Genomic DNA, 14,270 nt, shown 5'->3' on the forward strand with positions numbered 1-14,270 from the left:
TGCATTATCATTTGACCATTTTCAGTTTAGGTGAAAGAATGATATGCGTTGATTTACTTATGAATACTGATGGGAAAACTGACTTAAAATAAGAATATCATTTCAGCTTGTTGCAATATCATTTATCTTGCAGAACTTGCCGCAATAGCATACTTTTTTATCTTTGGTTTTACCTGAAAATAACACCATTAACGTGAAAAATAATCTATCAGCAGCTGTTTTGAGACAAAAAGTAACAAACAAAAACGGCCATCTGGAGAATTTAGCAAGAGAAAGCTGGTTTAAACGCGGTTCTGGAATCAGCTTGGAGCGATAGCAAGAGCGATTTTGAGATTTTGGTCAGTTTGTCCCGTTTTCCAGCCAAACTAAAGCAGACACGGACAGATGCTGTGTGATCGGAGGTACGCATTTATAAACGAACTTGCAACATACTAAAGACATTTTACAAAAATTCGTAACATAATACTTACGACGAATTTTCTTCTTGAATCGACGCTTTGTTGACAAAAATTTCTTGGCGCGATACCTACGGCGTGACATCATAGACCACGTGATTGTGCACCGTGAACACGTCTGGCGTCATATTCGTATACGCGCGCCTGTTCCCCGCGCTAAGATTAAAATTTGTTGCAAAATGCATATCTCAACATAATTAAGCATAAAATAAAAAGAAAATTTGTTTGCTTTTCGTGAATATGGAATATATCTCACCTCAAAGTGAGAAAATGTTCACATTTTCACTTGCGCTACGCACTCGGGAAAATATTTGAGATTTTCTTACTTCTAAGTGAGATATAGGCCTATTCCATATTCTCGAAAAACAAACAAATATATAGAACGTGAACCGCAAAATAACAGTTCATTTTGCTATTCGAACTGCAAAATCGATATGTTTTGCAGTTTGCAATTCAAATTACGAAGTGCAAATTAGATGGAAATGTTAAATAATAAAGCATGAAAGGCAAAAAATTATAGAATCTTTATTTATAAAGCGAATCGCCATTCAAATATATATATCTAGAACCGCAAAATAAAATTCATTTTGCAATTGGAACTGCAAAATGCATAATGTTTTGCAGTTTGCATTTCAAATTTAAAAGTGCAAATTGGGTTGAAATGTTTAATTTAAAAGCCTGAAAGCAAAATACAATAACATCTTTCTCGGAAAGCGAATTGCAGTTCATCTACTTATATATAACTCGAACCACAAAAAATTCATTTTGCAAGTCGAACTGCAAAATGCAAAACTGCAAACTGCAAAATGGAAATCAGTTTGCGGTTTCATTTCAAACTGCAAAATGCAAACTGCAAAATACAATTCAGTTTGCGGTTTGCAATTCGAATTGCGAACTGCAAAATGCAAACTGCAGACCAACTTAACGCCTATCAGGATCCATGCTGTTCGATAACGGTTTCTCTAATTGCAATAGGCTTTTAAAGCGAACAGCATGGATCCTGACCAGACTGCGCGGATGCACTATGTTGGTTTTCTCATGACGCGGCTCATACACTAACCTGAAGACCTATGAATAGACAATGAATGGCACGACACATTCAGAAATGGTATCGTTACAAGGATATTGTCAAGCGTAGAATACTCTGGCATAATCGTACTGGATTGAGATTATTCAGATCATATACAAGTATACTGCCACAGGCAGATTTTGATGACGGCATACAGCCTGTACAAGAAATAAAGAAAAAGCTGGCCTTGCATTAGATAGAGATAAAAAAAGAAATGTGCAACACATGATCATGGTACAACAAAATTTGAAATAACCATGAAATAGAAAGTTACAGGCATCAATCATTTTGAATAAAGATTCTGCGAATCTTGATGTTGTTCTCTCACACACATTATCCTTGGAAACGTTGGTCAAGGTTTTTGGTCAACCTGCCACTCATTTAATCGAATCAATAAGTGTCGTAAATTACATTTATTTCACATCAACGGAAAGTGCCGAACGATCGCGTAAACGTCCCTTATACACAGATGCTTTCGACACCACCGGAAGTAGTCTCAATTTAGTTTTAAATTAAACTTTTAATAGTAAAAAACGAGATGCCTTATAGATTTAACAATCTCAACGAACACTTTCAAGGACGCTAGCTTCAACATTTTACGACAATGTGTGATAAAAAAAACCATAAAAATTAATCTCATTCATTTATTAAATGTACACGCCATTTTAATATATTTATACATGAAGACTTTAAACATCCCGAAGCTCCTTACCACGTGAGTGTGTTATTTCAGTTGTACATAACAGAATTTTGAAATACGTTTATGTATTCAAAAGATATATCGGGTTCTTTAAATAGCCTATGACCATACAAATTTATATTTATACCTGTATAAGAGTTTAATATTTTGTATTGGATTTTCAGTTACAGTTTTTATAATACTATATAACTATTTAAATCCCGAATACGTTATGGTTTTTGATATTGTTTTCATTGGACTTTTCGCCTGTTACGAACTTCAAGGGTCAATATGTTGAACTCTGATATAAAACACTGAAGGACTTAAGACATTTAACATGTATAAAATATGGAAGTTCTCAATACATGTATATGGTCTTCTGATACTGCAGTTATGTGATGGCTGTGAAGGAATCAAGATATGTAAGTATAATTCTGTATGAAATATTATAAATATAAAATGAAAATATTCTTACAATTTATATATAGTACATGATCAATATATCAGTATTTCAATGTAATTATCAATGTAGTAAACAGGTAATGGCCTATATACATGTATTGATTAAAAATCCTTTCCGTCAATATAATTATGTCCGCGTAAATATCTACCTACATGTAGGCAGTACTGTACAATTACTATTTATGTGAGAGTTTTAACTATCTTGCGGGAAAAGTGTTTTAAAGTTTTATATGCTCATTTGTAGCTGATTTTCAAGACTTTTGTGGTGACACCATTTACAATGGAGCAGGTGAACTGAGATTCGATGCACAGAATCTACCGTCCCATCTGTTCAAATGCAGCGTCACAATACAACCAAAGTCGGACGTACTCACAGAAACAACACGGGTTCTGTTTTACTTCACAAAGTTTGATTTAGCAGGAACATGTGAAGATTTGAGCGTTACAGTCCTTGATGGATCTTTATTTGACCGAACTTACGTTGGAGGCAAGTATTTCTACTACAGTCATGGATTTACAATTCTTACCAATGCCAGACATTCTCTTTAACATTCTCAAGTTTTTCGAAATTTATTGCATTTGCAGTGAAATGTTGTCATTAGCTGTCACACCTGTTAGTTTATTTTGTGTTAATATGTAATGCATTCATTAAGAACGCAGTATCACCTTACGCCATCTGATTCAAAACTTATACTTTCCGTTATAGGTCTACCGATATATATATGCGGCCACAACACCTCGCTTGAAGAAAGCGACCAAATCTTCACAACAAAGTCGGATCAGTTCACAGTAATAATCAATAAAAATGACTTTGTAAGATATTCAACTGGAAATTTCAGCATAAAGTTTATAGCTTTTCACACCGGTATGCAAACATTTGATATATGACTATTTTCAAAACTATATATTTAATTGTTGTTTGTTAAAATTGTGAATCAAACGTTATATGTAGACAAGATTTAAAAAAATAAGTTAATTCATATACAAATAGATTCATTTGAAATTAGATACAAAATCTATGCATTGGTTTTTCAAGTGAATTAAAATATGGTATAAGAGTCACTTAAAATGTTATTCAAGTATCACTGGATCGAATACCAAACTAGTTTACAACTTCCTCCAAACAGTTTTAACTATTTAAAGCCTTTTAGTATGCATACATTTGATTGATCTCTGTTCCACTGCCCACTCCGAGTCCTCTCTAAAAAGATCGCCTCGTCCGATTTTGCCTGTATCGGCTGCCCCCACCCCCCTCCCCATGCCAACGTGTTGCTCTCTCTCTCTCTCTCTAAATTACTTACTGCCAGTTTTAATGATGATTTAAAATTGAAAATGAACTGAAACTGAAAAGTGACTATGACCAATATTATATTTACATACAGGTGATTGTGAGAGCATTTCTGTTGCTAACTGTTCAAATGGCCGATGTGTTGCCAGTGAATACTTTTGTTCAGATGACATCAACGCATGCGGGGAGCATCAAATTCAGTGTGATTATATAAAAGCAATTGCAGAACTGTTTGAGGCAATTGTGGACATTATAAAGAAGTACAGTTGGATAGTGCCAGTTCTAATTGGGCTATGTGTGTTGAAATGTATTTGCAAGCGAAACCGGAGAAGTATTAGCGATTTGAAATCGTCAACGTGTTCAGGCTTAAGGAAACTGTTCTCAAATTGTCGTGAATTAATCTTCCATAGAGATACGGTAAAATTGCTATCTTATGAATGCATGATAAGGTTAAAGTTTATAGGATTAAATTCGCCATTGCTTTTTTAAGAACATTCCTGTTGATTCCTGTGGATGACTACATCCTATAGAACTATTGTTTTATATCTATATCATTTCTTTATTAGTGAATCAAACATTCATATTTCCTACTGTTTTGTTTAAAAACTTGCTTTTATATTCTCACTTTATGAAAAAATTGTTTCAGGGTCGCCGACCTTCGAACAGCTCAGACAACTCAAACTTCGTGCAACTTCAGCCTGTCCAACGCACTGTAAGTGTGCATCGTGCACGTGAAAATGTACGAGAAGCACTTGTTGAGGCTTCAGATGTGTTTAATGCAGGGCAATCATCCAATCAGTCAGAAGTGAACTCCCTTAACGAGAACAACCATAATACAAACTCATATGCAGATCATACGTGGTCTTCAGATACAGAACACAGAACCTATGAACCGACAGCCCCGCCACCTTCTTATGATGAGGCTGTTGCGCCCTCTTATGAAGAAGTTATTAGAAATCAACATAAATATAAAACGACATTATAAGCTATAAGTCATGTCTGCTAAATTACTTCTATTTTTTCTCTTCACGACAGATATGTGACAATGCTTTCTGAAATATAGACAACTGTTGAACATGTGCCAAAATGTATTGCCGGTGTGAGCTTATCCGCGGTTTAGTAAAAATGTGTTACAAAAATATGTAATCTTCAACAAAATATTGCTGTTTCATTGTGTAATAACGATGTTCTCAACTTGTTCTGAGACAACCTCAGTCTGTCCTATAAACTGTATTAACAAAGAAAAATTAAATCTAGATGCAGCTTTCAACTTCTTATTCCACTATTTTCGGGTCATCCTGAAACTTTGCTCATAAGTGACAAGTGTATGACACAACAACATCAACATTTGCTGCATCTAACGATCTGCAGCTGTTCAGTTTGTTACATCATATTTTACATATTCTTTATCTGATACAAGGGCAACCTGAAATGTTTCTTCATCTCTGGTAAAACTAGGCAATTCTGTGGCAGTATAGAAGTGCGCTGTGATTAACTTCAATGAGTTGAGTTTGTCCTAACACTGGCTTGAGCCCTGAAACGGCAGCATTTGTCCTTGTATATATACAAAAAACACATCACAATTCGTGTATAGTTTTCAAAAAAGCAAGTCATAAGCTCTTTTTACCCATTCATTTTATTTGCCTAGACATTCTATCTTGTGTGTTTTTAAAGATACCAAATGCGTTTATTGTTATGCTTTATTTTTGGATGCTAACTTCAAATGTTGAAAATCTTCACCAAATAAGATTAACTTGACTTGATTAAGTGATTTTAAAGATACGTTCATAATGAAAACAGTCACCTTTAACGTCTCATTGTATTATATATATCACTCAAAAATTACCTTTATAAGTGCCAAAAGCAAAACACTTGATCCGCCCCTGCTTTGCCATAGCTCAAATATTACGCAATCCGGTTCTTAAAATAGCCCATTTACCTTACAAATATATATTTTGAAATGTACCAATATGTATTAAAGTATTCAACAATTTGTATGTAGATAGGTAAACATTCTTTATTTTTCGGTTACAGCTACATGTAGATAGGTAAACATTCTTATAGTTCGATAAGATTTAAATGTAGGGTACGTTAAGGTTTTTTGAGTTTCACCTGTTATTAAATCAAGGGGACAAAGTGTTAAATGTACAAAAAACGGGGTAAAGGAGTTAATACCTTTAACATGCATAAAATATCAAACAATAAAAAGGTGAAGGAGTTAATACCTTTGACATGCATAAAATATCAAAGTTCTCCAAGTGTATTATTCTAATACTGAAGTTATGTGACTATTGTGAAGGAAGGACTCAAGATATGTAAGTATCATTCTGTATGTAATATTATAAATATAAAAGAACAAGTACTAAAACTTTATATATCGGAAGTATATGATCAATACATCAGTTGATAGTTTTAAGGTAATTCTTAATAAAGTAAACATGTTATAACCTACTATTTAACATGTTCGTATTGATTATAGAAATCCTTTGTATCCATTATAGTGTTGTCATTTAAATCAATATTGCAATATTGATGCGCGTGTTAGTGGACCTGTATGGAACGGTGTCCGCAAAAATGTCCAGGTGCTAGAGGACCTATGATAGTTGTCTTCTGAGTATTTTAACTATCTGGCGGAAGAATGTTCTACGTTTTATCTGCTCTTTTGTAGCTGATTTCCAGGACTTTTGTGACAGTACTATTTACAACGAAGCAGGGGAGCTGCGATTCGACGCACAGAAATTACCGTCCTATTTGTACGGTAGTGAATGCAGCGTCACCGTACAATCACAGTCGGACGTACTCCTCACAGAAAAGACGCAGGTTCTCTTCTACTTCACAAAGTTTAATTTAGCAGGAAGGTGTAAAGATATGAATGTTACAGTGTTTGACGGACCTTTATTCAATCAGACACGTGTTAAAAGCAAGTACTTTTGCTATAAATCGAGGAGCTCAGCAGTTTAATTACAGTTCATACCCTGCCAGATACATTCACTCAGACGTCCACCTAATAGTTAATTGTAATGTCATTAGCTGTTAGACCTCTTGTTTTAGTGTACATTTTTATAATACATCATTGGGGATACATTTAGGCATTTAATTGTATTAAGTTGTTTTACCAGTATATACGTTTGGTAGATAAATCCTGTGTGAAAATAAAGGATCGGTTTCCTCTTATTGTGGATAGCCCTACTTAGTAATAAGATTCTTATGAGACTTTCAGTGTAGAGAAAACGATTTTGTACTTTTATTGTTTTTCGGCGAACGCCGTCTAAATTCGTTTTCGTTACCTATGCCACGTGACTTCAGTTTGCAAATCAAACTACTTGTTAACGCATTATAGATAATTTATCAAAATGGAAGATTTATGCAACACTCTGCCTGATTGGACGACAGTGTCAATTTCTTTCACTCTGTTGATTGTGCTACGCTGAGTAATATGTAGACCAAGCGTTTATCCTAAACGACGCTGTTCACAGTTTTAAAGCTAACTTTGGCACAGTATATTTAGCAAGAATGTTGATATATCTCAAAATGATAAGTAAGTTTAATAAATATGATAAAAACCTGTTCAAATACCAACATATATCAAATTAAAGAAAGAGCTGAATACGGTCTGCGTACCACATGAATAAGGGTGTGATAAGAGTCTTTTATGTAGAGAAGTGCTTTTTAAAAGATTTTCCTTGTTACAATTGTCGTCTGTATATGAAAAGGTGTCTTGCTTTTGTGACTTATTCAGATTGCATATTAAATGAATACTTGTTTGCTTTGATATATTTGTTATAAATTATTCAACTGATTTATTATACAAATGTATATGATTATTTTTCTTTAGTATGGTATGCAAATATTGAACTCAGTTGAAATCTGTTTTATTATATATATGCTATATAATGACTGAATCTCATTACACTGAAATGAAGGTACGCTGCATACAATTTATCTATTTGATATGACTACGGTCAAACTTTGCTTATGAAACAGAAATATTGAAATAATTACAATTGTCTGTTTTGCTTGACCTTCACTTTTTTATAGGTGTGACGTCATTGTCCAAAGATTCATGAATAGCGAATATGCATTTGTTAAAGCGGGATCAGTAATTAATAAAAAAATCCTTTTATTGATTTTTTCTCATGTATTCTAATCAAACTTGATTTGTAGCATCTTTATTAGGCCCGCAGCCAACTTTGTTCAGCTGGGACATTTGACCCCTTTTAGGGGCTGCTAGAGCTAAAACTAGAAATGCCTTTATACAGCGTCTCATGAACAGCTTGGTGGATCTTTGTCATACTTGGTCTGGAGCATCATTATAGGGTCCTCTTCCAAAATTATTTATATAGGAACTTGGGCCCTATTAGGGACCACTATAGCTAAAAGTAGATATGCCTTTTTTCGCATTAACCACTAAAATGTAATGGATTTTTTATCAAACTCGATGTGTAACAATATCGTAAGGTCTCCTGCTATTTTGTTACAAATGGGGATAGGGACCAATTTAGCTAAAAATATAAAAACGTTTAATGACCTCTTCTCATGAACCGCTTCATGAATCTTCATCAAGCTACTGCTGTAATTATTCGTCTAAGGATAAACGAAACAAAATTGCAACCCTACGAAACCTTTGCGAAAAATTAATAGAGAACCATTTAAATTGTTAAGTGCGGTGTTTAGATTTGCAATTTGAAAAATGTTGGATGAAAGATGAATGTTAGATGAAAAATTCATAAACTTCTTTCCTTATTACAATTCGCCGACCATCATTTTTAAAGATATTTCTTGTTATATATGAGCTGTAAGCTACAATTTTACAAAAATGGAACTAGAAGGTAGAAATAACAGCCGCCTTTTAATTAGGTCATGCGCCATCTTCCGCCTGTCAAATTTTGCCATTAGTTTTCACGACCTGTCAAATTTATTTTTATCTGTCCGTTCTTCAAATGCATTGTTTGGATGGGATTCTTGGCTATATAACATGACGATAAATTCCATATAAATAGTTGCGCTTGAAATTGTTTTGTTGAGCTTAATGTTTAAAGTCACGTAAGAATTTCTAGTGTTTTTGGTTATTGTTGGTAATCAGGATACCAGCACCCTATATTAAAGGCATAGAATGGTTCCTTTCTGACTGGCAACGAAAAAAAAGTTAGGTTGAAATATGATGTTATTGTTTTTGGAAATATCAATATTTTTTGTCATCCACCAGAAATTCATTAAGAACGTGGTATCACCTTAAGCCTTCTGTTTCAATACTTTTACCTTCTGTTATAGGTCTACTGAGATATATATGCGGATACAAAATCTCACTCGAACAAAGCGACAAAATCTTCATAACAAGCTCGGATCAGTTCACAGTTACATTCAGTAGAAAGGACTTAACAAAATATTCCACAAGAAATTTCATCATCAAGTTTATAGCTTTTCATACGGGTAGGCAAAGCGTTACAATATGAATATTTTCAAAACTATGTATTAAACTGATGTTTTTTTTTTTGTTTGTTTGTTTGTTTTTTTCTGTGTGTTTGATTTTTCTTTCTTATTTTTTAAATGGCTAATAGAACATTACTAGTATATATAGGAAAGTCTTTTTAAAATGAAATGCTGTGCTCATACATGTCATATACATGTATAATTTGATTCATCTGAAAATCATACCCTTGATATATTCAAAGTTTTATTCAACATCACTTTGTCCTATACAAGAGTTTGTATATCAAGTAATTTACAATTTCCTGAAAATAACAGTGGCAGAGCTAACAATGTAAGCTATTTAAAGCTCAGTCTTTTAACAAACATACTATTGTATGACCTTTGTTCCAGTTCCCACTCTGTGTCTTCTTGCAAAGAGATCGTCGCGTCCAATTTTTCATGCAGCTGCTGTCTCCCTGTCCCAACGTATTGTTTTGTATGTGTCTCTCCCTTTTTATCCATTAAGCATAACCTGTACATAAATACAAAAAAACATCTTTTATTTCACTCCAAAGAGAAATGTCTTAAAAATAAAAAATAAACCTTTTTCATTATATCTCAATATATGTGTGCCTAATTGACTTACTGGCTGCTTTTGTTATTATTTGATATTTTGTTATTATTTGATATTTGCAAATAAATTGTAGCTAAATATGACTATAACCAGTATCATATTTACATACATGTGATTTATGAGATCACCATTGTTTCTAATTGTTCAAATACATTGTAGCTAAATGTGACTATAACCAGTATCGTATTTACATACATGTGATTTTGAGATCACCATTGTTTCTATTTGTTCAAATACATTGTAGCTAAAGTGACTATAACCTATCGTATTTACATACATGTGATTTATGAGATCACTATTGTTTCTAATTGTTCAATACATGTAGTAAATGTAACTATAACAATCGTATTACATACATGTGATTTGAGATCACCTGTGTTTCTATTTTCAAATACATTGTAACTAATGTGATATACCCAGTATCATATTACATACATGTGATTTGAGATCACCATTGTTCTATAGTCAAATACATTGTACTAAAGTGACTATAACCAGTATCATATTTACATGCATGTGATTTTGAGATCACCATTGTTTCTATTAGTTCAAATACATTGTAGCTAAAAGTGACTATAACCAGTATCGTATTTACATACATGTGATTTTGAGATCACCATTGTTCCTAATTGTTCAAATACATTGTAACTAAAAGTGACTATAACCAGTATCGTATTTACATACATGTGATTTTGAGATCACCATTGTTTCTAATTGTTCAAATACATTGTAGCTAAGTGTAACTATAACCAGTATCGTATTTACATACATGTGATTTATGAGATCACTATTGTTTCTAATTGTTCAAATACATTGTAGCTAAATGTAACTATAACCAGTATCGTATTTACATACATGTGATTTTGAGATCACCTGTGTTTCTAATTGTTCAAATACATTGTAACTAAATGTGACTATAACCAGTATCATATTTACATACATGTGATTTTGAGATCACCATTGTTTCTATTAGTTCAAATACATTGTAACTAAAAGTGACTATAACCAGTATCATATTTACATGCATGTGATTTTGAGATCACCATTGTTTCTATTAGTTCAAATACATTGTAGCTAAAAGTGACTATACCAGTATCATATTTACATGCATGGTTTGAGTCACCATTGTTTCTATTGTTCAAATACATTGTAGCTACAAGTGACTATAACCAGTATCGTATTTACATACAGTGATTTGAGATCACTGTGTTTCTAATTGTTCAATACATGTAGCTAAAAGTGACTATAACCAGTATCGTATTTACATACATGTGATTTTGAGATCACCATTGTTTCTAATTGTTCAATACATTGTAGCTAAAGTGATATACATATGTATTTACATACTGATTTTGAGATCACATGTTTTAATTGTTCAATACTTGTAGCTAAAGTGACTATAACCAGTATCGTATTTACATACATGTGATTTTGAGATCACCATTGTTTCTAATTGTTCAAATACATTGTAGCTAATGTACTATAACCAGATCGTATTTACTATGTGATTTTGAGATCACGTGTTTCTAATGTTAATACATTGTAACTTAATGTGACTAAACCTATCATATTACATGCATTGATTTTGAGATCACCATTGTTTCTATAGTTCAATACATGTAGCTAATGTGATATAACATATCACTATTGCATGCATGTGATTTTGAGATCACCATTGTTTCTATTAGTTCAAATACATTGTAGCTAAAAGTGACTACAACCAGTATCATATTTACATGCATGTGATTTTGAGATCACCATTGTTTCTATTAGTTCAAATACATTGTAACTAAAAGTGACTATAACCAGTATCGTATTTACATGCATGTGATTTTGAGATCACCGTTGTTTCTATTTGTTCAAATACATTGTAGCTAAATGTGACTATAACCAGTATCGTATTTACATACATGTGATTTTGAGATCACCTGTGTTTCTAATTGTTCAAATAAATTGTAGCTAAATGTGACTATAACCAGTATCATATTTACATGCATGTGATTTGAATCACATTGTTCTATTGTTCAAATACATTGTAGCTAAAGTGACTATACCAGTATCGTATTTACATACATGTGATTTTGAGATCACCTGTGTTTCTAATTGTTCAAATACATTGTAGCTAAAAGTGACTATAACCAGTATCATATTTACATGCATGTGATTTTGAGATCACCATTGTTTCTAACTGTTCAAATACATTGTAGCTAAAAGTGACTATAACCAGTATCGTATTTACATACATGTGATTGTAACAGCAGCGATGTTGTTGACTGTTCAAATGGTCGATGTGTTGACATTGAATACTTTTGTTCTGATGACATCAACTCCTGTGGCTTGCACCAAAATTAGTGTGATTACCTGAAAGTGATTACCAAAGTGTTCGAAACAATTTTGAAGATTGTGCCAGTCCTTATTGGGTTATCGGTGCTGACATGTACATGTATTTAAAAGCGGTACCGGAAAACTGTTACCAATTTGAAATTTTGTTCATGCTTAAGGAAATTGGACCCAATTTGCTATGAACTAAGTTGCCATACAGATACGGTAAAACATAAGATTTCGTTTCACTCTGAACGTTTATCTTTCGGTTAAATTCCTGGGTTAGGTTCGATTTGACAGCTTATTTCTTATAATGTCATTCATGTCTGTCCAAAAGCTGAATGCTTAAGATAAAATCATTGTTTGGGATATACTATGTCTTTATTTGATAATTCAATACAATAAATATCTTCTCAGTATGTTATGCTTGTATTTACTTATTGTTATCTCATGAAGATTTCGTTTCAGAGTCGCCAATCTTCGGACAGCTCGGACAACTCCGTGCCACTTCAACCTGTTCAGAGCCCTGTAAGAGTGCACCATGCAGGTCAAAATGCACGAGAAACAGTTGGTGAGGCCTCAGGTACTATAAATACACGACAACTATCTATTCAGTCAGAACTGAACTCTCTAAACGATAGCGAACAGTCATCTGGAGACGGTGACTATACGCAGCTATTAGATGTAGAACACATGCTTTATGACCCGACGGCTCCGCCACCTTCCTATGATGAGGCTGTTGCGCCGTCTTGTGAAGAAGTTATTAGAAATAAACACAAATATAAAACGACATTATAAAAAGCATGTCGATGCCACTTCTGTAGCTAATTTCATTTCATGATTCTGCATGACGTTTGTGATATAGACCGATTTGCTAAAATGGTTTGCCTATGTCAACCTGTAGGATTTTTTTTTGGTAGTTTAAGCTGCTTTCAGTACGTTTATTTACCGTCTCACTTCTAATGAATATGCAATATTGAAGTTCAGCTGTCGTTATAGTATATTGTAACTTTGGCAAGGAGTGCTCATGTCACAACACTGTGTTAAGAGTATGTTTGGTTTTATTATGTACGCATATGTGTAAGATTGTCAGAATTCAGATAATTGCGTCTTTCGATTCATTATTTTTCACTAAAGAATAATGTCTCGTACAGTTATATATGTGTACCAAGCAGCTTGAATTAATAGTAGACGTTCAAATATTATGTGAGCCGTGCCATGGGAAAACCAACATAGTGGCTTTGCGACCAGCATGGATCCAGGCCAGCCTGCGCATCCGCGCAGTCTGGTCAGGATCCATGCTGTTCGCTAACAGTTTCTCTAATAGCAATAGGCTTTGAAAGCGAACAGCATGGATCCTGACCAGACTGCGCGGATGCGCAGGCTGGTCTGGATCCATGCTGGTCGCAAAGCCACTATGTTGGTTTTCTCATGGCGCGGCTCATGTATCTGGACAGTATTTAAAATCTCGAATTCCCTTACATCGACCACTTTCAATGAGATGCTAATCCTCAGGGAATATATGAAAGTGGGGGAGTGTTGTTTCCAGGAGGGAATACGGCTAGTTTTCTGCCCTAAATTGATCCAAAAATGACCTGGAGCTTTAGTGGTTTGTTGACTAACAAGGCATAAAAAAGATGATTGAACAGAAATCTGTAATATTCAACAAAAATCTGTAATCATCATCAAAAAATCTGTAACCATCTACTGTAACAATAATCAAGCATATTCAACAAAAATCTGTAATCATCATCAAAAATCTGTAATCAACAAAAATCTATGATATTCAACAAAAATCTGTAATCATTCGCAAAAAAAATCTAGACTCAGTTTAACACTAGATAAAGTATGTTTAGTGTTATATTTTGCAATATATATAAACATAATTGTAAATGAGTATGTTACGACTGATAAATCGACCAGTTGTGTGTGTTCAATCATTTTAGTGTCGA

At 33.5% G+C, this 14,270-nt stretch overlaps 1 protein-coding gene across 3 annotated transcripts; it reads left to right on the plus strand.

The window, feature by feature from the left end:
• The first annotated feature begins 2,356 nt into the window (after positions 1 to 2,356).
• Positions 2,357 to 13,304, plus strand: LOC128557035 (uncharacterized). 3 transcript variants are annotated; one of them, XM_053543499.1, is made up of 7 exons: positions 2,357 to 2,625; positions 2,910 to 3,152; positions 3,372 to 3,530; positions 4,048 to 4,370; positions 4,600 to 6,268; positions 6,622 to 9,383; positions 12,787 to 13,304. In XM_053543499.1, the coding sequence occupies exons 1-5, from the start codon at positions 2,541 to 2,543 to the stop codon at positions 4,936 to 4,938; spliced, it is 1,149 nt and encodes a 382-aa protein (XP_053399474.1). In that variant the 5' UTR covers positions 2,357 to 2,540; the 3' UTR covers positions 4,939 to 6,268; positions 6,622 to 9,383; positions 12,787 to 13,304. The 3 variants fall into 3 exon arrangements, with proteins under 3 accessions (XP_053399474.1, XP_053399475.1, XP_053399476.1); XM_053543500.1 differs by lacking the exon at positions 6,622 to 9,383; XM_053543501.1 differs by lacking the exon at positions 6,622 to 9,383 and having other exon boundaries at positions 4,600 to 6,001.
• The last annotated feature ends 966 nt before the right edge of the window (positions 13,305 to 14,270 follow it).

The sequence above is a fragment of the Mercenaria mercenaria genome, chromosome 5 (genome assembly GCF_021730395.1).
Source record: "Mercenaria mercenaria strain notata chromosome 5, MADL_Memer_1, whole genome shotgun sequence".
NCBI lineage: Eukaryota > Metazoa > Mollusca > Bivalvia > Venerida > Veneridae > Mercenaria > Mercenaria mercenaria.